Genomic DNA, 27,081 nt, shown 5'->3' with positions numbered 1-27,081 from the left:
AAACAAACCACACGTGCTACATCAAACTCACATTTTCACGACGCCATCACAAACAACATTAAAGATGGTTTGTACTGCCACTGCATGTCGCACACCACGATATTAAACCACTCAAGTGTCCAAGCTGTTAATTCAAATGCAGCTCATAGTGTTTTTGCAAAGGGCCTCTAGAAAGTTTACAAACTTATCTGGTATTCCTCAAGCATAAAGAGGCCACAGGAGGGATGGTCAGAAAACTTAATCAAAGGTCGCTTTAAGAATGACAGAGGCAACATTTGTCTCTGCTCAATTTGTTTCTGAGAAAGTAGTCATCAAGAAAGAATCCAAATAGCTGTTAGGCAGTCTAAAGGATATTTTGTTCACATCACTGGTGGTTGAAAATGGATGACCTGATCCTGATAAGATGGCTTGAAAAGTGGTGGCAATCTATAAATAAATATATATATATATATATATATACACACACATACAAATATATACACATACATATGTACAAGTATGTATAAATTTTTGAAAGAATTTTATGGCAAAGTACTTCTCTATGCAGGGTGTTCCTTAAGTCGATATCCCCCTTTTGCCAAGCTGTAGATCATGAAATATTTTAATGAAAATGCACGTTTCTGGCATCAAAATTTAGCTTAAGGATCACAATAGAGATGGCGCCGCTAACCCCGTACAATTATCCCTTTAAAAAAAAAGAGTAAACAAAAGAATCAGGCGCGTACGTCAGCTGATTTCCCGGGTGGAAGAGAAACGTGCCTGGAAGAAGATGTTGACCTTGCTGGCTCCAGTCTTCAATTCTTTTTTGATTTTTTGTTTTAAGGGCCAAATGCACAGGGTTTGCAGCACCATCTCTATTCTGATCCTCAAGCTAAATTGTGACACAAGAAACGTGCATTTTCATCAAATATTCCACGATCTACAGCTCAACAAAAGTGGGTTATCGACTTAAGGAACACCCTGGAGACAACGCTTTTGGTTTTCAAAGCACTTCTCTATATACTGTATAACGTGTTTGGTTTTATTGAACAGCAAATTGGAAGGAATCGTCAGTGGCCTGTATTGTAATTTTAATTGGCGTAAAAAAATTGTAGTTGTAAAAATTGTAATTGGCGGGTATTATCACCATTTTATATGGTCCTGCAATTGTTGGCAGCAGAAGTCGATCGTTGATGTTACATTCAAAAACCTTCATTTATAATACTAATCGCTCATCTCTATATTTGGATGGGGTAAATTGACAACCAATCTATAAATACAAATAACCCTGCTTACATACATGAAGCATGACAACGCGGACTAAAAACAAAATTCATTTATTACCTCCACCACTGAAGGTGGATGGAGGTTATGTGTTCACACGTCTGTCTGTTCGTCTGTGAGAGGCATGTTGTGGATGGATTCGGATAAAATTTTGTGGACAAGCTGAGTGTGTGACATGGACAAGTTGATTAGAATTTGGTAAAGATCAGAATCCAGATACAAGCTTTTTTTTTATTCTTAAAGCGATTCTTCATCTATTGAGAGATGGGGCCAAAATGATATTGTTACGGCTGTGGAAATTTGCAATACACCAGAAAGGTCCTCAGGTTAGATATATCGATAAGTTCATGTGTAGTTAGTCCACACCTGTTGTTTAGAGGGAATATGTGTGATTCATCCGGGCTGCGATGCTTTGAGTTAGCCATTTTTCTTTCTCTATCGTTATTTTGGACCATTAAGCCGCCAACAACTCAAACATCACCACCTTCGCCTCTTTACCTCCACAACTCCACCCCACAAACATCGCTTCACTGCCATTCCCAAACGATGCCCGCCAACAACCAAACCACCACAGCAAACGCCCCACCACCTTCGCCTTTCTCCTTCCACACCCAACAACCACACCACCTGGCAACACCGAATGTCGTGCTGTCCAGGGCCCGTTCGGTGATTCTTGCCGAACCCGTCGAGCCGCGAGTACACATGGATCCTTCCGGGAGAGGAGAAGTGGATCAGGAAGGCTTCACACCCTTTTCTCCATCCAATGGGCGAGCGTGGGGTGGTGTGGCCCCGCCTCCAAGTGCGTTTTGATCCGTAAATCTGCATACAAGCTCCTCCCCCGGTCTATAAAGACGCGATCACAACGCAGCTCGTGTGTGCAGAAAGGGGTGCAGAAAGTGGCGCAGAAAGTGGTGCTAGTTGGAAGTCATGGAGTCTGAATCGTGTGTTTGCGGGAATCGGACGGCGAAAGGGACGGAGCTCGGAGTTGAGGTCGAGGGACGAGTCACGGCGTGGAGCAGGGACGCAGAAGAGGACTCAGGGGTGAGAGTTCGCCGGAGTCGGTGCGGTCCGGAGACCCCGCTAGCGGGACGGAGCGTCCGCCATTCCCCTCTTCCCACCCCGAGCATCAACAATTTCCCCATCCACGCTGAGATAGCGCCGGTAACCCCGTCTGCTCCCCGCCCCAACCATGGTGTTGACCGACCAACACGTGCCTGCGCAGCGCACGCCTGGAGGAGCTCACCGACCATACCAGGGGCACGGAGTCAGGCGCATTACGCGGACATTGCGGCTAGCCCGCCATCGCGCCACGAGGGCGTGGGTAAGACCCCTTCGGTCTCATGGACCTGGCCGATCACCCAGGTCCCACGTTCATTTGGTCCACGGACCTGTCTGCCTCCTTGCCTGTGAGGGTGGCTTGTATTTTCTTTGCTTTTGGTGTAAATGTGTGTGTGTGTGTGTGTGTGTGTGTGTGTGTGTGTGTGTGTGTGTGTGTGTGTGTGTGTGTGTGTGTGTGTGTGTGTGTGTGTGTGTGTGTGTGTGTGTGTGGCGCCAGTCTATTAGGTAAACCCGTGTAAGTGCTTGTACATTGCTTTATTCGGTCGTAGCTCTGCGTTGCTTTTATTGTATGACTGTTATATGTGCATTTTTGTATGGCTGTGAATACGTGCCTTGTCGTGTGTGTGTGTGTGTGTGTGTGTGTGTGTGTGTGTGTGTGTGTGTGTGTGTGTGTGTGTGTGTGTGTGTGTGTGTGTGTGTGTGTGTGTGTGTGTGTGTGTGTGTGTGTGTGTGTGTGTGTGTGTGTGTGTGTGTGTGTGAGAGAAATAAAACTACTTGCCTGTCGAACTGTTTCCCGTTTCATTGCATCCTTCCCTTTGTTTGAAAGTTCCATCTGGCATCACGTAAGGGATTGGTAGTGGGTGTAGACACCCAATAAATAATCTGAACTGTGGAGGTCGACGATAACTCCGCTCAGTTATCCCCGCAGCACGGAACGAGCCGCTTAAGTGGTTCGTGTCCGGAGTCGACCTGCGGCGTGGTACAACTCCTCGGTACGCTACCCGCGTGGGTACTTAGGTATATCGACATTCGGCGATTCACCCTATTTCGCACGGGTCGAATGCGGACTGGGTTGTGGTGAGGTTAAACCCCCACCCGTGGCTAGCTCCTTGGCGGTAGTTCCAAGAGGGTCACGACTGAATTGTCCGTTCCGGTGGGCGACGCGTCGCGATTTGAGTTACGCGGCCGATCGCACGCCGGGCGGGCGAAATTCGTAACAATATATTGCCTGCTCGTTCCAAAAGTTGTGGACGCGTTATGACAAAAAAAAAATAAAAAAAATTAAAAAAACTTAGTGGAGGAGTTGGGTAGAACAAGCTGATGAGACAAGAACAAGCCAATTCGATTTTGGTTCAGGTCCGGATCCAGATGCGGCCTTTCAGTGGGATACATAACGTAAACTGTAAGCTGTTCAACCTGGCAGAGGGAGGTATGCACTCTCCTGAGTGCCGTTCTACTTATGCAAATTGTTCATCTTTTATTTGGGAGGTGTAAGTTGGCAACAGTCCGTTGGCTCAATTGTTAAATACAATTAACCCTGCTTATGTTCATGAAGCAAAAACATGCCAACTGCTTATGTGCATATATAATATATCGTGATTGCCCATCTCGGATAGATTGCAATTCATCAGTGGCCTGAGTGTGTTCAGTTACCAAATTTATTGTAGAGCACTCGCCAAGTGGCTTAAGCACTCCATTCAAAACAGTCAAAAAGGAATGGCTGGCTTCACAAGTGCAAGGAGCTAGCTGCTTGGTAACTGATCTTATCTTATCCCTTGATCTTATCTAAACATTCAGGAATTAATAAAATTTGACAACATGATTATTTTGGTTGATCCTTAAATGTGCTAATGGTTATTAAAGTTGATAAAGGTTGGGATTCACTCGTGACATGACGTGACAAGTGCATTGACTGGTTGTTCAGCATTGCCCACCTCCACCTTCAGGTATATTGGAGGATTCTGACATAATTTTCATTACTCTTGAGAAAGGTTAGCAGATGTATGTGGCTTGTCACGTGTTGTTAACCGAAACGTTGAGTTTAATTGAACGACTTGAGGGACATCCTGGAGACAACGTTTTTGGTTTTCAAAGCACTTCTCCAGACACTGTATAACGTTTTTGGTTTTATTGAACAGCAAATTGGAAGGAATTATCTGTTCAATTAAAGACTAGAGAACTCACCATGGATTTATTTGATTGTACTCCAAACTGCAAGTTTAACTTGGGAGATTACATATATATATATATATATATATATATATATATATATATATATATATATATATATATATATATATATATATATATATATATATATGAACAGAATAGAACTAATATTGTAAATATATGTGGAAAAATTACGGGCCCAGACCGGGAATCGAACCCAGGTCCTCTGGAAAACCGTACCAGTGCTCTGCCATCTGAGCCATCTGAGCCATCTGAGCCCTCTGAGCCATCTGAGCCCTCTGAGCCATCTGAGCAACGCAATTCTTCCACATGTACTACTGCCACTCTCTTTCCCCCACTGCTTCTGGGACACTCGCTGCCAACCATCGGAGCAGCAAGGGCCTGCAATCGAGAAGGTCTTCCCCATGTGGGGGGCACATCCATGTCCACTATTAAATACCACAGGGGGTGTTGTAATTTAATTATAAACTAGAACGGGCACTCGTAGAGCGCATACCTTCGCCGCAGCCACTAGTTACCTTTGTATTAAGTTGTCCACAATGCATCTCAATACAAATATGCATTTCGTGACCCCCATGACCTTTGACCCACAACCGCTACCTAGGGTGACAATAGTACTATACCTTGTGTCATTTCAGAAGATGGGGAATTGAACACTGAACAATTTGGAGTTAATTTGATGTAAATCGGAAACATATTAACCGTTTTCATCATGAAAAAAACGATGTTAACCTTTTTGTGACCTTGACCTTTGATCCGATGGCTCCCAAAATCTAATGGATTTGTCCTTTCATGATGCCAAACAAATCCAAAACAATTAAAGCCTCTCTGCGTTTTTGTTTTTTTGCGTTAAGTTGTCCACAACGCTTTCCGATATAAATATGAATTTGTGTGACCCCCTTGACCTTTGCCCCCCAACTGCTGCCTTGGGTAACAAAAGTACTATACCATGTGTCATATTAGAGGATGGGGAATTTAATTTTGAACATTTTGGAGTTAATTTGCTGTAAATCAAAACAAAATTGACAATTTAATTGCGAAAAAACGATTTTGACCTTTTTGTGACCTTGACCTTAACCTTTGATCCGATCGCTCCCAAAATCTAATCGATTTGTCCTCTCGTGATGCCAAACACATCCACAAAATTTCATGACAATCTGCAAAGTCGTTTTTGTGTAATGTTGTCCACAACGCTTCCCAATCAAAAACTCCATTTTGGTGACCCCCTTGGCCTTTGACTTCCACAGACTAACTCGGGTTGCAAACACTATACCATACGCTATATCAGTGGATCGGGATTTGAATAGTGAACATTTTGGACTTAATTTGATGTAAATCGGAACAAAATTGACACTTTAATCGCAAAAAAACGATTTTGACCTTTTTGTGACCTTCACCTTGACCTTTGATCCGATCGCTCCCAAAAGCTTCGCCTGGCGTCCTTCAGTAACTGCACATCATCTATGAAAATTTCATGCAAATCGGTCCAGCAGTTTTTGCGCAATGTTGTCCGCACACGTATTTACCAATAAATAAATGCAAAGGGGTCAATACAATACCTTTGTCAAACGAAGTTTGCGAAGGTAATGAACAGGATAGAACGAACATTATGTGTGTATATATGTATATAGATAGTTGTGGTAATGACTTCCAGGGAATAACTTTGCATAGAATAGAGTAGTTATCTCCCATCTTGATTGTCTTAAAATATGTGTTAGGTAATTGAATTGTGATACGAGATATGTGTCGTTATGTGTAGAACGGTCGTCTACCCGCCCCAATGTTTGTGTCCAAAACCCTCATCCTTGGAATTGCCTTTTTAATGTTCTTATCTTTGTTTAAAAGCACATAAACGAGATTACAATCTGACAGGCCATCAGGCCCAGGTTTGGGTGGGAAAAGCTGTGCTTCGGTCCGGATCAAAACTGAGGAGGACCATCGGAGTGAAAGGCAATGGGTGGTTCCCCCACCTGTAAAGCTGGGTCTTGGACCAACAGTAGCCGAGAAGGGAGGGGCTAAATGCGGCATCAGAGCGGGTGAGAGCGGAAGCTATAAAGGCAGATGTAATGGAGGCAGCAGGTGCCCGGAAACTCTGCTGGAGAACCTGCACATGAGTGGCCGGAGGGTTTCTCTCTGAACCGGCCCCCTTTGCTGCTGCAGTCTCTGCCCCGCCCCACCCATCAAGCCATGCTCACTGTTCTCTTCGTATTCAGGTTCATCTGTGGAATGAACTGTGTCTTGCCTGCTCGTGTCTTCTCCAAAAGTCAAGCTGTGTCATGCTGGGCACAGTCGGGATATTTTACATCTTGTCTGACTCACTCTCTTGTCTATCTCCTGTGGTATGAAAGAGACCTTAAAGCGTACATAATGAATGTTCCCATCCATCCGTTTGACTCATTAGAATGTATCTGGTAGAGGGTTAAGGAGTGCTTATTTGTGATTATCGTTTGATTCTTCTTATATTCCTGCCCCATGTTCTCCCAATTAAATTTTAAAACCACTTGATCTTAAGGCCCAGTCACACCTTGACGTTTTAGCCAGCAATGGCAACGTATTAAAATGTATGTAAAACGCTGGCTTACGTTGAACTTTTGATGTTTTTTTTAAAGATTCGGACGTATTCATAACGACTTGGTCTTATGCATAACGTATTAGTAACGGACACAGAACGTTTCTTTGTGTTACAGATAACTTACACCAACGAATGCTGAACCTGTTGTCGGCCTTCACAACCTATGCCCAACGATAGTCTAACTTATGCATAGCGTGCTGCACGCATCGCCGACGATGACATGGCGTAGGTTATGAAAAGGCTGCCGCACAACGATTCAAATCATAACCGCCGCATAAATGGAAGTGTCAACATCGCAGTCACACCTTGGCGATCTTACCAGCGTATGCCGACCTAAGAAAAATGCGTCTAAAACGCTGGCGCACGTCGAATACGTTATGGGTAAGTTTGGTATGCGTGAATAGAACGCTAAAGTACGCTATCATACGTCGTATTAAATGGAGTACGTCTTGTAATTTTAAACATGTTGAAAATTTTACGACGTACTTGCCGTATGACACACGCTCCGCATGCGATGGGAATAAGTTGTTCGCACGATATGCGATCGTTGACACACAGACACACGTTACTTGTAAGGTACTCATAAGTCGAAACACGTCAAGGTAATAGTTAGCGTCAGTTTTCCAGACTCCCGGTTTTTTTTTTATCTTCGGTATGACGGTGTTCAGTGTACAGTGCGGTTGTGATTTAAATCGTTGAGCGGCAGCCTATTAATTATATTATATTATAACCGCACTAGAAATCGAAGTGTCAAAATCACCATCATACCGAAGGAAGGAAGAAAAAAAAAAACCTAAAAAAAAAAAAAAACAGGGAGTCTGGAACACTGACGCCAACCATTACCTTGATGTGTTTCGACTTATGAGTACCTTACAAGTAACGTGTGTCAATGTGTGTCACCGATCGCGTAACGTGAGTACAACACGTAACTCATAGGTTAGAAATAAGTTTCGGTTACGCTAAACATTACCTCGACGTGTTTTGACTTATGAGTAACTCACAAGTAACGTGTGTCAACGATCGCGTGACGTGCCTACAACTTATGGCCAGCGTTATGCGGAACGTGCGAGTCATATGCTGGCATAAGTCTTAAATTTCAAGCATGGAAAATTTGAGGACAACCGAAAAGTACGTTTAAAGCCAGCGTACAACGACGTATGGCAGTGTTTTTCAGCGTGCTCTCAATGTTATCAAAACTTACCCATAACGTATTCGACGTGTACCAGCGTTTTCGACAAATTTTCCAAAAAACGGCATAAGCTGGCTAAAACATCAAGGTGTGACTGGGCCTTTCGAGAATTTGGGTGGTTCTAATCGAGATTGTAATTGTGCAAGTAAATTGTAGGATAAATTGGATTGAGCGTTTAGTGCCCATAACGAGGCCGTGCCAGATGTCCAACGTCTCAACTTGGTAGTTATTTGAGATCAGGCATACGGCAACGAATAAATGCAGCGCATATATTGGCCGGTGGTTCCATTCTATCATGTGCCTGCCCACCACAGTGGAGTGGTGGACAGGCATATGATCTGGTGCCAGACAACTGAATCAATCACCTGCCGCAACTACTTTGTCACGGTTCACTGAGTCAGGTAACCAGCCGAACCCGATGACTTTAACAATATATCAATCAATCAAGTACATGCACAACATTCTTAGACTTGCAGGTACCCATGGAACATCTGTGCAATGTAGAATGTGACTTTTAAAGTCCTCAAGTCCCCCCCTTACAAACCCCAAGTCATCAAGCGCCACTCCAAAACCCCAAGTTTCAAGCCTTTACCCCCCCCCCCCCCACCAATCCAAAGGCTTCGTTCACTTTCCCACTCCAAGCCTTCAAACCCCTTCCCCATTCCACCCCCCTCCAACTCCTCAATCCCCCCCCCAACTGCATTCCCCAACCACTCACCCCTCTCACAAATACCAAATCTCACCCTCCTCCTCAAGTCTTCACGTGTCCATCTATATTATAAAGGAGCAGTGTCTGGCTGCCTGTCTTTGTTGGTTGTGTTATAATTTGAAATTGGATTAACGGATTTCAATAAACCCAATGACGGTGGATTCAGGAAACTCCGGGGAAGGTTTGTGACACAATTAAATAAATAAAGGTCGGTTTGTGTGCGTGGGTACGTGGGCACATGTGACGAAAATGCAAATGCAAACTTGTGACTGCAACGCTGGTTATCCCAGCACGGAGAGCAGGATCTCCCAGGAAATCCTTTTTTGTTCTTGCCCCATAGATTAGCAATCGCAGCAAACATCGGTATCCCAATTAGTGAATCGACGGGTCTTACAGTGCAGAGAGAAAGTTTACACCCCCTTTAAAAATGTTCACCTTTTGTTGCCTTATAGCCTGGAATTAAATTGCATTAAACCTAACTTTTTCCAACTTTATTTACACACCGTAGCCCACAACTTCCAGGTGAAAAACAAATTCAACAAATTTTAGAAAATCAATTTTAAATATAAAATTAAAATATAATATCTTGGTTGGACAAGTGTCCACCCCACTGAGTTAATACTTGGTAGAAGCACCATTGACAGCAATTACAGCTGTGAGTCTGTTGGGATAGGTCTCTACCAACTTTGCACACCTTGATTGGGCAATATTTGCCCATTCTTCTGAACAAAACTGTTCAAGCTCAGTCAAGTTGAGTGGGGAGCGTTGAAGGACAGCAATCTTCAGGGCATGCCACAGCTTTTTGATTGTATTTCGGTCGGGGCTCTGACGGGACCACTCAAGGATATTCATCTTATTGTTCCTCAGCCACTAAATTGTAGCTTTGGCTCTGTGCTTCGGGTTGTTGTCATGTTGAAAGGTGAACTTCCCTCCCAATTTCATCTTTCTTGAAGAGGGCAGAAGGTTTTCCTCAAGGATTTTCTGTATTTTGCTTCACCCATTTTCCCTTCTCTCCCGCTAAATGCCCCAGTCCCTGCTGATGAGAAACATCCCCATAACATGATGCTGCTACCACCATGCTTCACAGTAGGGATGGTGTTCTTTCGGTGGTGTGCTGTGTTGGCTTTGCACTAAACGTAGCATTTTGCATTGAGGCCAAAACGTTCCGTCTTGGTTTCGTCAAACCACAAAACTTTTTGCCACATGGCTTCAGAATCTCTGGAGTGTTTTTTTGCATACCTCAAATGGGACTCAAGGTGGACTTTTTTGAGTAAAGGCTTCCTTCTTTCCACCCTACCATACAGGACAGACTTGTTGAGTGCTCGGGATATTGCTGTCACATGCACAGTGACCAATCTTTGCCATAAAGGCCTGTAGCTCTTTCAAAGTTGCCATTGGCCTCTTGGTGGCCTCTCTGATCAGTCTCCTCCTTGCTTGGTCATCCAGTTTGGAGGGACGGCCTGATCGAGGGCAGGATGTTGGTGGTACCATATGCCTTTCACTTTTTAATGATTGTCTTGACTGTGCTCCAAAGGATATTCAAGGCTTTTAAAATATTTTTTGCCAATCCCCTGATCTGTGACTTTCCACAACTTTATCCCCGAGGTCTTTCAAAAGCTCATTGGTGCTCATGGTTGAGTCGTTGCTGTGAAATGTATCACCCAGCAGAGGAAACCTACAGGAACAACTGATTTTATTCTGAAAGAATCAGAATCACTCCAATTTAAAGCCGCTGTCACACCTTGATGTTTTAGCCAGCGTATGGCAACGTATCAAAATGTATGTAAAACGCTGGCGTACGCTGAACTATTGATGTTTTTTTCAGTTTTTTGGCATATTCATAACGAGTTGGACGTATGCATAACATATCAGTAACATAGACAGAACGTTTCGATAACATATAGATAACTTATACCAACGAATGCTTAGCGTGTTGTTGGCGTTCACAACCTATACCCAACGATAGTCTAACGTATGCATAGCGCTCGGCAGCGTATCGCCGACGATCACGTGGCGTAGCCTATTAAAAGGCTGCCGCTCGGCAATTCAAATCATAACCGCACGAGACATCGAACTGTCAAGGCCCTGTCACACCTTAACGTTTTAGCCAGCGTATGCAGACATATGAAAAATTTGCCGAATACGCTGGCACATGTCGAATACGTTATGGGTAAGTTTTGTACACGTTAAGAGCACGCTGAAGCACGCTGGCATACGTCGTAGTACGCCGAGCACGTCGACAAATTTTAACATGCTCAAAATTTTTAGACGTATGCCTGCGTATGACGCACACGTTCCGCATACGCTGGCCGTAAGTTGTAGGCACGTTATGTGATCGTTGACACACGTCGACACACGTCGACACACGTTACTTGTAAGTTACTCATAAGTCGAAACATGTCGAGGTAATGTTTAGTGTACCCGAAACATATTTCTAACCTATGAGTAACGTGCTTTGAACCCATGTGTAACGTACCTCCAACGCATATTGACGTATGTAGATGTATTTGACATCTTCCAGACGACCACAGAACTTACTGAACGTGTTACTAACTTACAGCTACCGTATAATGGCGTATTGGCAGCGTTGAAGGGAATTGGTATATACAAATGGGGTTCACACAGGAGGAACCCTTCAGTGCTCTCGACTCCATGGTTTTTATTTTTATTTTTATTTTCTTCTTCAGCATGACGGTGATGTTGACACTTCGATTTCTAGTGCAGTTATGATTTAAATCGTTGCGCGGCAGCCTATTAATTATATTATATTATAACCGCACTAGAAATCGAAGTGTCAACATCACCGTCATGCCAAAGAAAAAAAAAAAAAACCATGGAGTCTGGAACAATGACGCTAAACATTACCTCGACGCGTTTCGACTTATGAGTAACTTAAAAGTAACGTGTGTCAACGATCGCGTAACGTGCCTACAACTTATGGCCAGCGTATGCGGAACGTGTGAGTCATACGCTGGCATACGTCGAAAAATTTTGAGCATGTTAAAATTTGTCAACGAGCTCGGCGTACTACGACGTATGCCAGCGTGCTTCAGCGTGCTCTTAACGTATATAAAACTTACCCATAACGTATTCGACGTGTGCCAGCGTTTTAGACAAATTTTTCATACGTCGGCATACGCTGGCTAAACCGTCAAGGTGTGACAGCGGCTTTACACAGGTGGAGGCCATTTAACTTGGAGTGTGATTTTGAAGGCGATTGGTTACACCTGATATAACTACCCTCGCTGAAGGAGAGGGTATTGCATTTGGGTCTGTATCTTTGTTTGTCTGTTTGTTTTGTTTGTCTCTGTTTGTCTTTTTTGTTTGTCCTTACAGAACTTTCGTGTCTTTCTCCAAAACTGCTTGTCGGATTGAGACGAAATTTTCACCAATAGTGTGACTACTCATGTAGAATGTTTTAATGATAATTATAATGCCATAGGTCACATGGTGCGGCAGCCATATTGGAAAAACGGAAAAACTTTGGACCTCTTTAACTCTGAAACCACACCAAGGCAAAAATTGAAACTTGACACATTTCAAGTACTCCTCATGGGGAATGAGTGTGATTTTTTTATGACATCATAGGTGCCTTCATTATGACGTCATAATTGCATATGTAGAATGCTACATCTGATCAGTAGGAAAAATTTTTAAAGGAAATCTCGGGATAAAATGGTCCACCAACATTTTTTGATGACGTCATTGACCATGTAATTTGGCAGCCATATTGTTTTTTTTTTAAACCTTTAAAAATCTCTGAAATGACTGAACCATTCAGCACTGCCAGTATTTATAAAGGGGCAGTTCTAATTATGTCTCTTATTAATTATGTAACACACCGGTACACAAACGCCACACAAAATATACCACACTAAACTACACAAACACCACACAAAACAAGTCCTGGCGAGGGTCTGCAATCTCTGATTGCTCTTTTTCTTGTTTACAATTGCTGGAAGGGGGTGGACACTTATCCAACCAAGATATTCCAGTTTTGTATTTTTAATTAATTCTGTGAAATTTGTAGAATTTGTTTTTCACTTGGAAGTTGTGGATTACGATGTGAAAATGAACGTGGAAAAAAAAAATGTCTGATTTCATGTAATTTAATTCCAGGCTATAAGGCAACACAAGGTGAAAATTTTGAAAGGGGGGTGTAGACCTTCTATAGGCACTGTATATGCTAGTAACTTCTAAAAGAAGAATTAAAAATATATTTCTCAGGAATTTCCACAGCCTCCCAACGAATGAATTACGTATGCGTGCATTTCACTCGCAACCCATTTTTCATCATCTCTAATGTTTAATTACTTCACGTAATATTTCAATTACATGTCCATGCCAGTCCTGTACTTGCACACTATTTAGTCTTGAAATCTCATGTGAAAACCAAAAGTATTATTTAATTAAAGACTTCACTATTTTCTTTCCTCTGCAAGATGACAACGTACCTTCTTTGTGTGATGTAGAATAGACCGCTGCCACAACCGCTTAAAACAAAACACGCATGACCTCATTTCCTCGGCATGAGTTGTAATCTTTCCTCTTGTAAACATGTAACTTTTTTTAATGATAGAAGACGAGTTGTTCAGTCTGACAATGTGCATCAGAGGCCTGAGAATCATTCCTTAAAACTCTCAGTTACTTATCCTTTCACTCACGTATTGCTCATTCACAGTTGTTAAACATACCACAAAGCGGTACTGCTGAGTGGATTCTGTTGTGAATTCTGGGGTACAGATGCCGACGCAAACACGAATTGCACCGGATTCAGGTGCATTCCAAAGAGCCTCTGCCATCTCACAAACAATCCTGCAACACCAAAATAAATTAGTCATACAGCAAGCAACATGAAATACACTGTAAACAGTTTGGGATTCACAAAATACATAAACGTAGTGGAGCGTGTGAATGCATGGTGTTCGGAAAACTCACTGCTCGGCACTGATGTACTGATCACGAAGGGGCTGACAATGCACTCCTGCCACTGTCACATGGTCATTTATCTCAGAGAATTGAAGACCCAAATTCTCTCCCTGCACAGTTACATGAGTGCCTCCTTCTCGTGGACCTGTAGCTGGTATCAACTGTACAAAACCAAAATAGCATTATGAAAACACCAACAATAAAAGTCAGCCTAAATAAATGAAAAAGATTCCTATGTGTGTTAAGCAAGCCTCTAACAATGGGTATAAAACAAACATTGAGGATCTGCTTGTAGGCCTGCAGAAAAGAGCTGTTGCAGGCCCAAACATAACAACATGATACATCTTCACTTCAACAAAATAACAGTATGTGGAGTTGCCAGTTCTGGAACATACCATCCAGAAGCAGCTGATAGGGTCCAAACAAGGTGTACCTGTGAGCCCTAGACACCAGCCAGTATGTTCTCCAGCAATAGTGAAATTTCAGACTAGCTGCCAGAGTGCCACCCTCAATCAGTTAGATTGCACCACTTGCATAAAATATAACTTGATGACAATTTTTGTGTGTGCAAATAAATACAGGACTTAAAAATAATTTTAAAGGCAATTTGTCGATAAAAATATAATTGATACAATCATGAACCACACCTTTCGCTCACCGCTTGGCAACTCAAGCTTCTAAAGCACTAGCGTGAGACATACCAGCAGTACAAACACAGCAGATGGCCTAAATTTTAGAAACAATCGATGAAAATAAATGCAGGCAAGAATTGAAAAAAATTAACTGAGAAATTCTGGAGAATGTTGCAGAAAATTTAAAACAGCAATTAAGTTTCAGATGGAGATGATAAGATTCTTTTTAAATTACGCAAAATGATTTTATCAATTGTTAACCTGTGAGTGTGGAATAAAAACTTGGGTTAAACAATTGGTTCAGTCTGTCTGTATTTCTGTCTACAGACGTCGGTTTCTGATCGAGGAACCACTTCATTTCAATTGAATGTTATATGTTTAACATGAATTGGAGCATGAATTGGAAAACAAACCTGTAGTTTAACAGTACTTTGGCTTTAAATCTGTCCAGATTGCGCATGCGCAGAGAGGAGCGAGATAATATTCTTCGTCTGTCTGCCTATCTGGCAGTTAAGCAAAATTGAAAATCATTCCAAACAGGACACTAATTATTTTAAGGACATCATAAAGAACACAAACAACAGGTACATAGAAGTAATGTAACGTGTTTGATGGGGTGATGTAAAAGATGCTGCATCAATGGCGGTAAACTTCTGAAAATCTTTTTTGACAACCTTTAAAACCTTTATTTTATTTCAATTGAATTATATACTTGAACACTGTATTGTAGAACACAAATCACATTTTTGGCACTTTCAAAACTCTTTCGTTTAGCAGTCGCTGGACAAAATATTGCAGCATTTTACATCATATCAACCAATCAAATTTGCAGCTCATAGACCCTGCCAATGTCCTTTTTTCTCAAGTTTGGGTGGGTTAAGGTGTTCTATGAACTCTCTCGTTCATTTCAGTCATACTTCTAATGATTACCAAAACTTCCCCAGATGATAGAAATACAAAGAAATACAAAACTTCCCCAGATGATAGAAATAGCACTTTTCAAATACAAAGAAATCTCAAAATGCTGAACAAGGGAAGAATCAATTGGTTAAGTAAGAAAAGAAAGATAAAAATGGCAATATGATACGAATCAAAGTAGAACAGAGTCAAATTAACATGAACAAAAGAAACAAATATCAATGAGAAATATATATATATATATATATATATATATATATATATATATATATATATATATATATATATATATCAAATTACATAAAATACAAATAACAATAGAGAAAGTCAAATTACATACAAAAGAAATAATAACATCCTTGACCAATCCTGTTTACAAAGCAGATTACTTCAAAGCAAGGGAATAATAGTGTGTTTTAATCCTAGATTTTAAAACTGTAATGGAGCCGGATGCCTTCAGGTGATTTGGGAGCTTATTCCACAGGCAGGGTTCAACGGAGCAATAGGCCTGATCCCCCACGGTGCAAAGCTGTGTCCTGGGCACAGATAGAAGTCGGGCAGTGCTCCACCTAAGGGTGCGTGTAGACGTGTGATGACCAAGTAAACTTTGCAAATATGTGGGGCTGGTGCCATGGAAAGATCTTAAAAACCAAAAGTAAAATTTTAAACTTGATTTGATATTTCACTGGCAACCAGTGCAAAGAAGCCAGCACAGGAGTGATGTGCTCTTTTTTCCCATAAATTTGGTTGAAACCTGTGCAGCACTCTTCTAAACATATTGCAGCTTTTGAAGAGACTTGGCAGATCGACCAATAAAGAGTGAGTAACAGTAATCGAGCCTGGAAGAGATAAAGGTATGCATGAGCTTCTCTGCATCAGGCATCTTTAAAGAAGATCTCGATCTGGCAATGTTTCTGAGGTGGAAAAATGAAGTTTGACAATCTCTCTTGACGTGGGCTTCAAAAGACAGAAATGGATCAATTGTAACACCTACATTAGTGACCGAGGACAAAAGTAGAATAACTTGCCCATTAATTACAATATGGTTGTTGCCAATTTTTTTAATCTGATGAGGAGTACCAATAAGTAGAGGCTCAGTCATACTGCCATTGAGCTGTAAAAAGTTAGCATCCATCCATACCTTTCTTTACCTCATCCAAACAGTTGTTCACCCGGGAAATTACAAGATGGATATCGGGTAAGGTTTGCAAGTACACCTGAGTGCCATCAGCATAACAATGAAAACTGATACCATGCCTCCTGAACATGTGACCAATGGGGAGCAGGTAAATTATACATAAAATGGGTCCCAAAACTGACCCCCCTGTGGAACGCCAAATGTAACAGGATAGATGTTGGATCGAGATTTACCCAGGGTTACAAATTCATTTGTGAGGGAAAGGTGGGCCGGTGTAGGGAACTGGAACAGTGAGGGGGGCAGGGGGGTTAAGCTATTATTAGTGGACCTGGTTTGCTGTCTGATTCCGGAAATTACTTTTCGAAAAAAATCTTTTAAAAACGGTTACAATCTGCAGTAGTGGGTACAACGGGAGAAGAATCTGAGGGCTTCAGGAGACAGTTTATGGGAGAGAAAAGATGCCGAGGGTTGTTGGAGCCGCTATTTATTAGAGTGGCGTACAAGGAGGATCTAGCTACGTTTAGGGCAGCAGAGTAAGCTGATGGATGTTCTTTAACAGACTGCAGGTGGACAGCAAGGCCTGACTTTCTCCTGATCCTGATTTAGGATTAAAGATCAACTTTTCTCTGGATGCTGCTTTAATTTACTTCGATGCAGCAGGAAGAGTGTATGACAGAATGTTTAAGGGCCTTGCAGCTCACAACATAATGAGCGATATTAGAATGGTTGAAGGTATCTGTTATTTGCTTCACGATTAAGAAATGGAGTAGAAACTGCCAAATTGGAAAAGAGTGGTTGGATATAAGGAGAGTTGAGTTGTTTAAATTTGGTTATAAATTAATGTAATCTGATTAGAGCGTTAAGCTACATTGAAAAGTGAAAAAGCTACATTGAAAAGTAAAAAATCCCAAAAGTGAAAAATATGCTTTAAGCTGTTATAAGTATCAAAATACATTCAGACAATCAATGCTTCTTGTGGTCAGCATGAGAACGTTTACACCTAGTGGATTCACATGTTGAGAGGGGCAGCAATTATAACTCACTGCGGTGCTCTGGCTGAAGGTATGTTCAGTGCTGCAAAAGCAGTCCCACAGAGAGGATTACACTGGATGTTTTCTCTTTTGTCTTCCCCAGTGGTAATCATGTCAGAATTTGCAATTTGACCAGGGTGCCAGCGATAACTCACCCGCTCATCAAGAAATGCTCACCGTGGGGATCTTCAATGTCCCCTAACTAATACTGGCAGACAGGACACCGAGCTAAACATTCAGGCGAGGGACGGCACAGGTTGTGATGCAACACACTGCCTATGAAGCATCAATCCGACATTTTTTTTCCGTCAGGTCAGGAACCAAACCCATGCTGGACAGCTCAAAGGTAAGTGAGCTACCTCTGCACCATCCTACCAGAAGTTTCACAATGAGATGTCTAAAGACATTCGACAGGAAACAGATTAAGAATAAAAAAGGCAAAGATTAAAAAAAAATTATTTCAAAGAAATTAGTCTTAAAAGATGAGTTTTCAATTTATTTTATTATTTATCGTCTCATTTTAGTTGGAGGATGAGCCTGGTGATGACTCAGTGGTTAGGGTGGCGGCTTGCGATCCAAGGGTCCTGAGTTCAAGTCCCGTTGGCCGCTGAATTAATACACTAGGGGGTTGACTCAGCCTGTCATCTTTCCGAGGTCGGCAAAATGCGTACCAGTGTGTACTGGTAGAGGGGCACTGCATCAGCGACACAGTCGTGCTTCCAAGAAATGATAGCTACCCCGGCAGCTAAGCTGCCGTACGCAAGAAGAAGTTGGAGGATGTGGAATGAACTTCCTTTGGATGGGAGCATAAGCCAAGAAAGAATGATCAGCAAGTTTTCAAAAGCATGAGAGGATGGTCAGAGGGTACAGGTTGGAGAGGCACAGTGAACATGGAGGCGCATGGATAGAGATAAGGGTGGTAATTGCTGCAGGAGGAAGATCATCAAATGCTTTTGGTATGTGAAGTAGCATTATAAAATTGATCCATTGACAATTGGGAAGCTTGTGAGGTTGATTGAAAACCAGACTGATACACTGCATCTTGTTCGGTCTTCCTTGGGACTTCCTCTCTCCTGGGTATGATCTTAATAAGAGATGTACTGAAACTTGAACTTGTAGAGTGGATGTAATCAATATTTGAAGTTCGAGGTAAACAAATAAATCCTGTCAAAGTGTTTTATTTCTACTGGTCAAGCTGAATGGGGCTCATGTGCTACACACCTTCTGGAGCTCGATCAGGGGAGATGATGCTGGGCTGTATTTTGGCTCAAAGGGGAGGGCAGAACAAAGTGGCAAGAGTGGGAGGCTGATTGAAGGAGGCAACATACCAGGATCTTAAGATAAATGATAGATCATGAGAGAATAAGAGTGTACAGGAGCAAGAGAATGAACATGGTTGGATTGCCTGTGGAAGTATACAGTGCTATGATGTAACAATGCATTGAGTCGACATTTGAGTTTGATAATTCATCTTATTTCCTTGTTAATCTTCAAACACACAAAATCATTCAGCATGTCCTGTACCGTGTGAATGCGTGGATGCATGCAGCGCTGTCCGCGATGACCAAACTGTATCCAGTTGAGCATGGGACTAGGGCAGTGCTGCTGTAGTGAGCACTTGTCTTCAGAATGACACCAACCACAGCGAAACTTTGGCTCAGCTTTCAGGCATCTCCCACAGCTGGTTCGGGTTGCGCCGCACTTATAAAGGTGCACTGGAAAGGAAGCAGCGAACACAGCATATAGTATACAAGTTGGGTCACATGATCAAGATTGGGTTACTTAGACTTTTGCAAAACATCAAGAAGATTGATGTTTAGAGCTGTCGCAAAAATTAATCCAGGAATGCAACACGGGAATGATGGGCCATGGTCTCATTTCCTTGTTTGATGTCGTACAGGATCATGCAATGATGACTTACACTCATTGTAGTCCTCTGGAGAGTGTAGAACAATTGTCTACTACTTTACATTCTGGAAATAATTGAATGCAATCGGGTCAATTCCCCGCAAACAATTCACCTTCACAGCCAATGCAAAATTGCCAGCAAGTAAGCCAAGCTCCTCCTCCTCTCCTGCTGATTGGCCAAAGCGCTGTTATTTCTTGTTACGTCCACCACCGAAGGTGAGGGTGGTTATGTTTTCACTCCTTTCTGTTGGGTCGCCGAAATAGGTGACCCTTATTGTCAGTAATTCTGTCTGTTTGTTTGGATGTTTGTTTGTTTGTCATCAGCATAATTGGTAGTAAATATGGGCGGATTTTGACCAAACTCAGGTGGTAGGTACATCTTATGACCGAGTGCTTTGGAAATTGTGATGGTTGCGAGGGACGCTTTGGTTCCCTGGCAACAACCGAAAAACCTTCAAAATCGGTACCGTTCACGCGAAATCAATTCCGAAAGACATTATCCCACGTAGGGTTATGAAATTTGGCCTGAATGATCTACAGGTGATGCTCTATCAAATATATTCCGGTTTTTGTGATATATGGAATACTTTACCCGCAGCGCCCCCTACAATTAGGGTATGCGTGGAAATTGGCGAAAATTGAAGGCCCCCTAGCGACCAGGTGAGTGCATCGATACGAATGAAACTTTGCAGGTTCATGGTACTCAATGAGTACTACAACTTTGCCTCAGGACATATTAACCAATTTCGCTTCGGTCAGGGGTCAAAGGTCAATTAGTGCAAAAATCGATACTATGCGAGAGCTGGAGGTGCCTTCGCGCCAAATGCTACTCCGCCTAGGGTTATGGTCGGATGGTCATGAAAATTCACACTAATCGTCTGGAATAAATTGTGCACAAACGATCGAGCCGGATTTTCGATTAGATCTTTGTTCACCCACAGCACCCCCTCGAACTTTGGGGATTTCCGATTTCCGATTTCAAACCAAATTTTCGGTACTTTTCATTCAAATGGATACCGAGTAGTTATCAGTAGATGGAACTGGATGAGATTTGATATGCATAATCTTAAGGTGATTCCCTATCCGCTATATGACATCCATTTTGCTCTATATCTTGTAGTTTCCATGCTCGGCGACCCATCGCCTCCTACTGGCTTGTCTGTTTGTTTGCCTGTTTGTGTGCAGGATATCTCAAAAACTTGTGAACGGATCCGGATGAAATCTTGTGGACAGACGGTGTGCGACATGGACGAACTGATTAGATTTTGATAAAGATCCGGATCCAGATCCGACTACCAGAATTTTTAAAATGATTCTTCACCATTGAGAGATAGGACCAAAAACGATAGCTAGCACGATATCTGAAAAAGTTGTGGAGGGATTTGGACGAGACTTGGTGGACAGGTTGGGTGTTTGGCAAGGATGAATTAATTCGATTTTGGTGAAGATCCGGATCCGGATCTTGATACGATAATCATTTAATTTTCAAAGTGATTCTTCACCATTGAGAGATAGGGCCAAAAACTATATAGTACTGTATAACATGATATTTCAAAAATGTATTGGGCCCGATATGTTGTCGTGGATCAGGTTTTACGTGGCGGAGGTATGCGCTCTACCAAGTGCCCTTCTGGTTTTAATTTTGACTTGACGAAGAACTGCGATTCTTTATCACGCCGTTGATCAGGTGCATGTTACAATAATGTGTTTGAGCACATTTTGGGGACAATTGGCCAAGGGGTATGAATAATTGTATTTAAAATCAAAGAAAAGGCTTCACACAGAGAAAACTCGCTCTTGTATACAGTGTGGGTACAAAAGTACAAGTCCATTGAAATGTATGCCAGCTTTCTCAAATCACAATTTCACACATTAATTCGTCAAAATATTGAAGATATGGATCAATATTCTTTAATTTATTATGGTTATTATTGACTGACACCTTTTCACAACGTATATTAATTGGAAGGGCACTCGGTAGAGTGCATGCCTCAGCCCGGATCCAGATCTTCACCAAAATCTAACCACATAGTCCCTTGTCACACACCCAACCTGTCCACCAAGTTTCGTCCGAATCCGTTCATACATATTTTTTGTCCTTCGTGCACCTATAGTATTTTGAATCCTGCTTGTGTTCATGCCTCGTCCTGTTCGTTGCCTGCTCATCCGATTCCTCACCTGCTCACCAGCTTTATCGCATATTCGCATGGTTCATTACCTGCTCACTTCTGGTTCATCGCATGTTCACCTGATTCATCACCTGCTCACCTGTTCGTGCTTGCCTGGTAATGCTTTGTCTTCCTGCCTCGGCTATTCATCACTCTCGGTTAGTCGCCCTGGTTTGTCGTGTCTGCTTCAATGTCTCCACAAAAGCTAAGGCCTCAGCCGTTTTTTCATTCCCTTCCCCATCCGTGCTCGAGTCTGATGTCAGGTGCCTTTAGATTTTATACCTCTTGCATATAATTATTTATCTGTTGCGACTCCGTGTCCCACTTTTCCCTCCCTTGACATGCCCCACCGTTGGGTTCTGTTTTCCTCTGTTATTTGTGGTCAGGAATAAACCCCGTTAAACCAGAGCTAAGCATCTCACGTGCTTCTTCATTTCCCATGCGTGCAAGCCGTCTCCGTTTGGTTTTAACGCAGTGGAAGATCGTTTTGGTTCATCGTGGTGTTAACACCTCCAGTCACAGCGTGATCAATATCAATTGACTCGTTGATGCTACTTTTTTTTGGAGTTTTTTTTAATTTAATTTGTAGCATCAAATATTGTTCCGCTGCATTTTTATACTATTGTTAAAATCACAATTATTACACAATGCTTGTCCACTACTTACCTATGTTTGCCGTTGTACTCTATGGGCAGTTCACAAATGTCATGTCCACTTTATCATGAATTATTGGATGCAAGTAGATGTTATAATGAAAACCATAAATCTCAGGGGGAAGTTGCTGAATACCAAAAATACAGCATTAATATAGCTCAGTAAATCTGTAGATTCCTACAAAAAGTTTCACATCGATTTCAAAGGAAACGTATTTTAATAATTACTTTGGTTACTAGGTATGTTTGACGACACTAATCACTATGGTTACTTTTCCGAAGGTATGCTGACGATACCGACCTATTGGAAGAAAGTAAAGACTACTTGAAGAAAGTGCTACAGACACTGAAGAAGGAAAGTGAAAAAGCTGGTCTTTATTTAAACCTAAAAAAAAATTAAAATCTCATCAAATGAGAATATCAACGTGTTCAGATTGGGAGATGATCAGGTGTAACTGGTCGAAAGTTTCATCTTCCCGGTTCAAAACTTGAAGTGAGTAGAGAATGTTGAGGAGAAATTCAGAGATGGTCATCATTGGGGAGAACAACAATGCCAGGATTGACTAAGATCTGGAAACATTATCTTGTGGTGTCATGGACTGCAAGAAGAACAAACAAATCAATGGTTGAAGAAATTAGACCAACAGAAACTGTCATACTTTCGGCACATCATGTGTGCAGAAAACGAAAGTCTGGAGAGGTCAACCATGCTGGGTGTGGTTGAGGGAAGAAGAGGAAGAGGCAGAACGTGTATGTGCTGGATGGATGGGGTAAAGGCTGCAACCAAGCCATCTCTGCCAGAGCTTTGAGAAGCGGTGCAGGTGAGGAAAGTTTTTTTTTTTTTAATGTTTGGAGAAATCTGATGATGAATGTCACCAAAAGTTGGTCACGACTTTATGGAACTACATAACTAGATATGGTTACTTTGAGGTGACATCCCATCACAAAAGTGGTTCCCAGCAGGTGTCAAAATAAGCAAACTATGTGAACATGTTCCTTTGGACGTCCTATGTATGTGAACTTTGGGGTGAAAGCATGTATCCTACAGGTTTGGAGTTACAGTTAGTTCCTGTTGAAGTTTTCACCAGCAAACTACATGATGTTATTTTATAGTCACCTTGTACGTTCTCACAAAATTGTGGAGAAAAGAATAAATTTAAAAGTGCTCCAAATAAGGCTATTTTCACAATGCCATTTTTTAGTTGGTATTGTTCTTCCTTCATTGGTGACCATTCCTCTTTTATTGTAGTGAGACTGTAATTATGGTGTATTTTACTACCAAATCATTTCATTTATTATCCATGTGAAAAACATGGAAATTTTACATCCACTGACAATTGAAAATCAAACATTGGGAATGATGATGATGACATAAATGGGGGGTTAGCATTGCATGAAACCATTTTTGCATTTAATAAAAATAATTGTTTAAAACGACAGCATAAAGCAAGTGGTGTTAAAGGTGTCCAGATGCCTGAATGATTCAAACTAAAAACAACTAGAAGGGCACTCAGTAGAGCGCATACCTCTGCCGCACAATGCCTGATACAGTAGACCAAATCGGCCCCAACACATTTTTGAAATATCATGCAATATATCATTTTTGGCCCCATCTCTCAATGGTGAAGAATCACGAAAAAAAAAAAATTTGGATCCACATTCGGATCTTCACCAAAGTTGAATCAATTCATCCTCGTCACACAACCAACCTGTCCACCAAATTTAATTCGGATCCATCCACAACTTTTTGAGATATCATGCACACAAACAAACAAAGAAGAAGAAAACGTCATGCAGAGCAGATACTTGCAAAATCCATAAAACAAATTTGACCACAACAATAATAGGCCAGTTGAATTCAATGACCTGAAATATAAATCCTCTTCAAATTTCAAGTCAATCGGAGGAAAATTGAGGATTTTTGAAACACCACCTTAGTTGTGAACTTGGGCCTGTGTTGACCTTTTGGTCAATGTTGATCTCAAAAATAATTGGCTGGTTGAATTCAGTGACGTGAAATATAAATACTCTTCAAATGTCAAGTCAATTGGCTGAAAAGTGAGGATTTTAGAAATCTTACCTATGTTGTTGACCTTTGGCCTATGTTGACCTTTTGGTCCATGTTGACCTAAAAAAATTGGCTAGTTGAATTCAGTGACCTGAAGTATAAATCGTCTTCCAATTTGAAGTCAATCGGATGAAAATTGAGGATTTTATAAATCTCACCAAGTTGTTGACCTTTTGTCCTTTTGACCTCAAAAACAATAGGCTTATTTCTGATGACAAACTCTATCATGTGGTGAGGTTTCGTGAAGATCGGTTTAAAATTGTAACCTGTAGGTGATTGAAAGACAGACAAACAAGCCGGGAGGCGGACATGGGTAGGCGACTACCCAATAGAACCTGGCGCGATGGGGAATGACCTGAGGATTAAGCACAAGAAAATTCATGATTCTAGCTTCAAGGGTTAAGGCTGCAGATTGTTTTTTTGTTAAAATTCCCCCACATTTAGAGGTTTTACGGCCGTTGCTAGGCAACGGAGGGGTCCATAGCAACGGTTCTTTCTCACACATAACTAGGACATACCATGAACCTACCATACCAGTTTCATGTATATCTGACTCATAGTCTCTGAGATATAACGAACTTCGTTTTTTTTATTGTTTTTGACCAGGTTCATTCAAAGTCTATCTTCTCCGACAGTTTTCATAGGATCCGGCTGGAAATTTTTGACAATATGGCTGAATGTACTGCCCACAGTCGCTCGTGGCCCGATTTTTGAAAAAATAAATTTATGATTTTTCAAAAATTTCAAAATCCCGTTGCTCGGCAACGGTGGTGTCCATAGCAACGGTTCTCATTTGCACACAACTCGGTCATGGTATGAACCTACCAGCCAAATTTCATCGAAATCACCATTGTATTAATTGAAATCGCCATTTTAAATACTGATAATAAGGGTAGAAAAAAAAACCTCAAAACATTTTTTTTTGACTAGATCGACTACCCAACAGACACTATATTCAGTCATTCACTATACAATTTCTGCTTAATTCCCAAGTTAATCGGATGAAATTGACTATTTTCCAGTTGAAATTTGATGATTTTTGAAGTTTGACCTCGGGTTGACCTTCGACCTTTTGACCTCAAAAATACCTGCTTTCCCAATTCAGTGATGGACGATGCAAATCCTGTTCAAATTTCAAGACAATCAGATGAAAAATGACGATTTTTGAATTTTGACTTCAAGATGACCTTTGACCTCAAAATCAATCGGCTTCTCAGTTCAGACTACTTCTACAACTTTGTAAAGTTTCATGATGATCGGTTTAGAATTGTAACCTGTACGCGATTGACAGTCAGACAAACAAACAGACAGACAGATTAACAAAATCGACTGACCAATCCACTTGAAAGATTTTCGATTTTGCAAGTAACAAACAGACAACCAGACAGACAGGGGTGAAAACATAACCTCCTTCCACCTTCAGTGGTGGAGGTAATTATGAAGTGGGTACAACGGGTTTTGCATTATCTTGCGAACTTTCAATACAGCACGTTTCTCATACATGGTACAAACTGAGCGAAGGTTTGTCTGTATTACAATCTTCCTGGGTCTAATTTATTTACATTCTCTTTTGAAAAATTACCAAATGTACATAACAAACAGAAAATAAGGATCCTTGAACTGAAAGTAAGATCAAAGACTGATAGAAAATAACCAAAATAAATTACAAAAAATATAAATCGACATCAAACTTTCAATTTAATGAGAGCACAATGTTTCCAAACAAACGCAAAAATAAACCCGACATAAAAAAAAAAACTCAATGTATCACACTTGCAAGGCAAAGAGATCAAATACACGAGTTTGGTGCACAATGTCAATTAGGTGCACAATATCATTTTTGCTGTTACATTGTCATCAATAAGCAGTTTATAAAAACAGTCGAATTGTTTTAGTTATTTTCCTCACCTTTAATATACGTGGGGTTGTCGATAACAAAGCGACCATTCCAAACAACAGAGAAGTTCACCAAAAGGTCACTTAGAGAGTTGCTGTCATATGCATACTGCAAACAAAAAAGTTAGATTAATATTTCAATATATATACCCATAAACTGAAGTAGTTCCTTGGTGCTTGTGCTCCACTTTACTGTTGTTTTTCATGGCAATTTGTAATTAGTGCAATCATGATGAACAAAACATGTGAATCAGACAGTAAGCCGAATATGAAGGCTTAAAAAATGGTTCATTGTTCGAATTCTGCTAAAACTCCATGTGAATGTGCACACTCTCTTTAAGAAATAATAAAAATTTAGATTAGATAATAATAATTAGTACCTCCACGGAGGTGAAGTTTTCACCACTGTCTGTCTGATTGTTTGTTTGTCTGTGAGCAGGATATCTCTAAAAGCTGTAGAAGGATTTTGATGACACTTGGTGGATGAGTGATAACAAGAACAAGGTGATTCGATTTTGGTTCAGGTTCGAATGCAGATCCAGCCTATCAGTGGAAAGAAAAAGTAAATTTTTCACTTTGATGGAGGTATGCGCTCTACCAAGTACCGTTCTAGTTACCTCCACTACCGAAGATGGAGGGAGGTTACATTTTCACCCCTGTCTATTTGTAGGATATCTGAAAAAGTTTAGTACGGATTCAGAAAAAAATTGGTGGACAGGTTGGGTGTGTGACAAGGAGGAATTGATTAGAGTCTGGTG

General features: G+C 41.3%; 1 protein-coding gene across 2 annotated transcripts in view; it reads right to left on the bottom strand.

Moving 5' to 3' along the window:
• Positions 1–27,081, bottom strand: part of LOC147008934 (plexin-A2-like) — a 297,247-nt gene that overhangs the window by 159,814 nt on the left and 110,352 nt on the right. For both annotated transcript variants that reach the window (XM_085864308.1, XM_085864309.1), the window contains 4 exons: positions 26,336–26,432; positions 19,155–19,345; positions 13,921–14,072; positions 13,677–13,797 (listed from right to left, as the gene is read on the bottom strand). In XM_085864308.1, the coding sequence (XP_085720434.1) occupies positions 13,677–13,797; positions 13,921–14,072; positions 19,155–19,345; positions 26,336–26,432 (561 nt within the window). The remainder of the gene's footprint in view (positions 1–13,676; positions 13,798–13,920; positions 14,073–19,154; positions 19,346–26,335; positions 26,433–27,081) is intronic.

This window comes from Eptatretus burgeri, chromosome 18 (assembly GCF_056783735.1).
Source record: "Eptatretus burgeri isolate ZD-2024b chromosome 18, Ebu_testis_v1, whole genome shotgun sequence".
In the NCBI taxonomy this organism is placed as follows: Eukaryota; Metazoa; Chordata; class Myxini; order Myxiniformes; family Myxinidae; genus Eptatretus; species Eptatretus burgeri.
The sequence above is the reverse complement of the archived record's forward strand: the minus strand, read 5'-3'. Positions and strand labels throughout refer to the sequence as shown.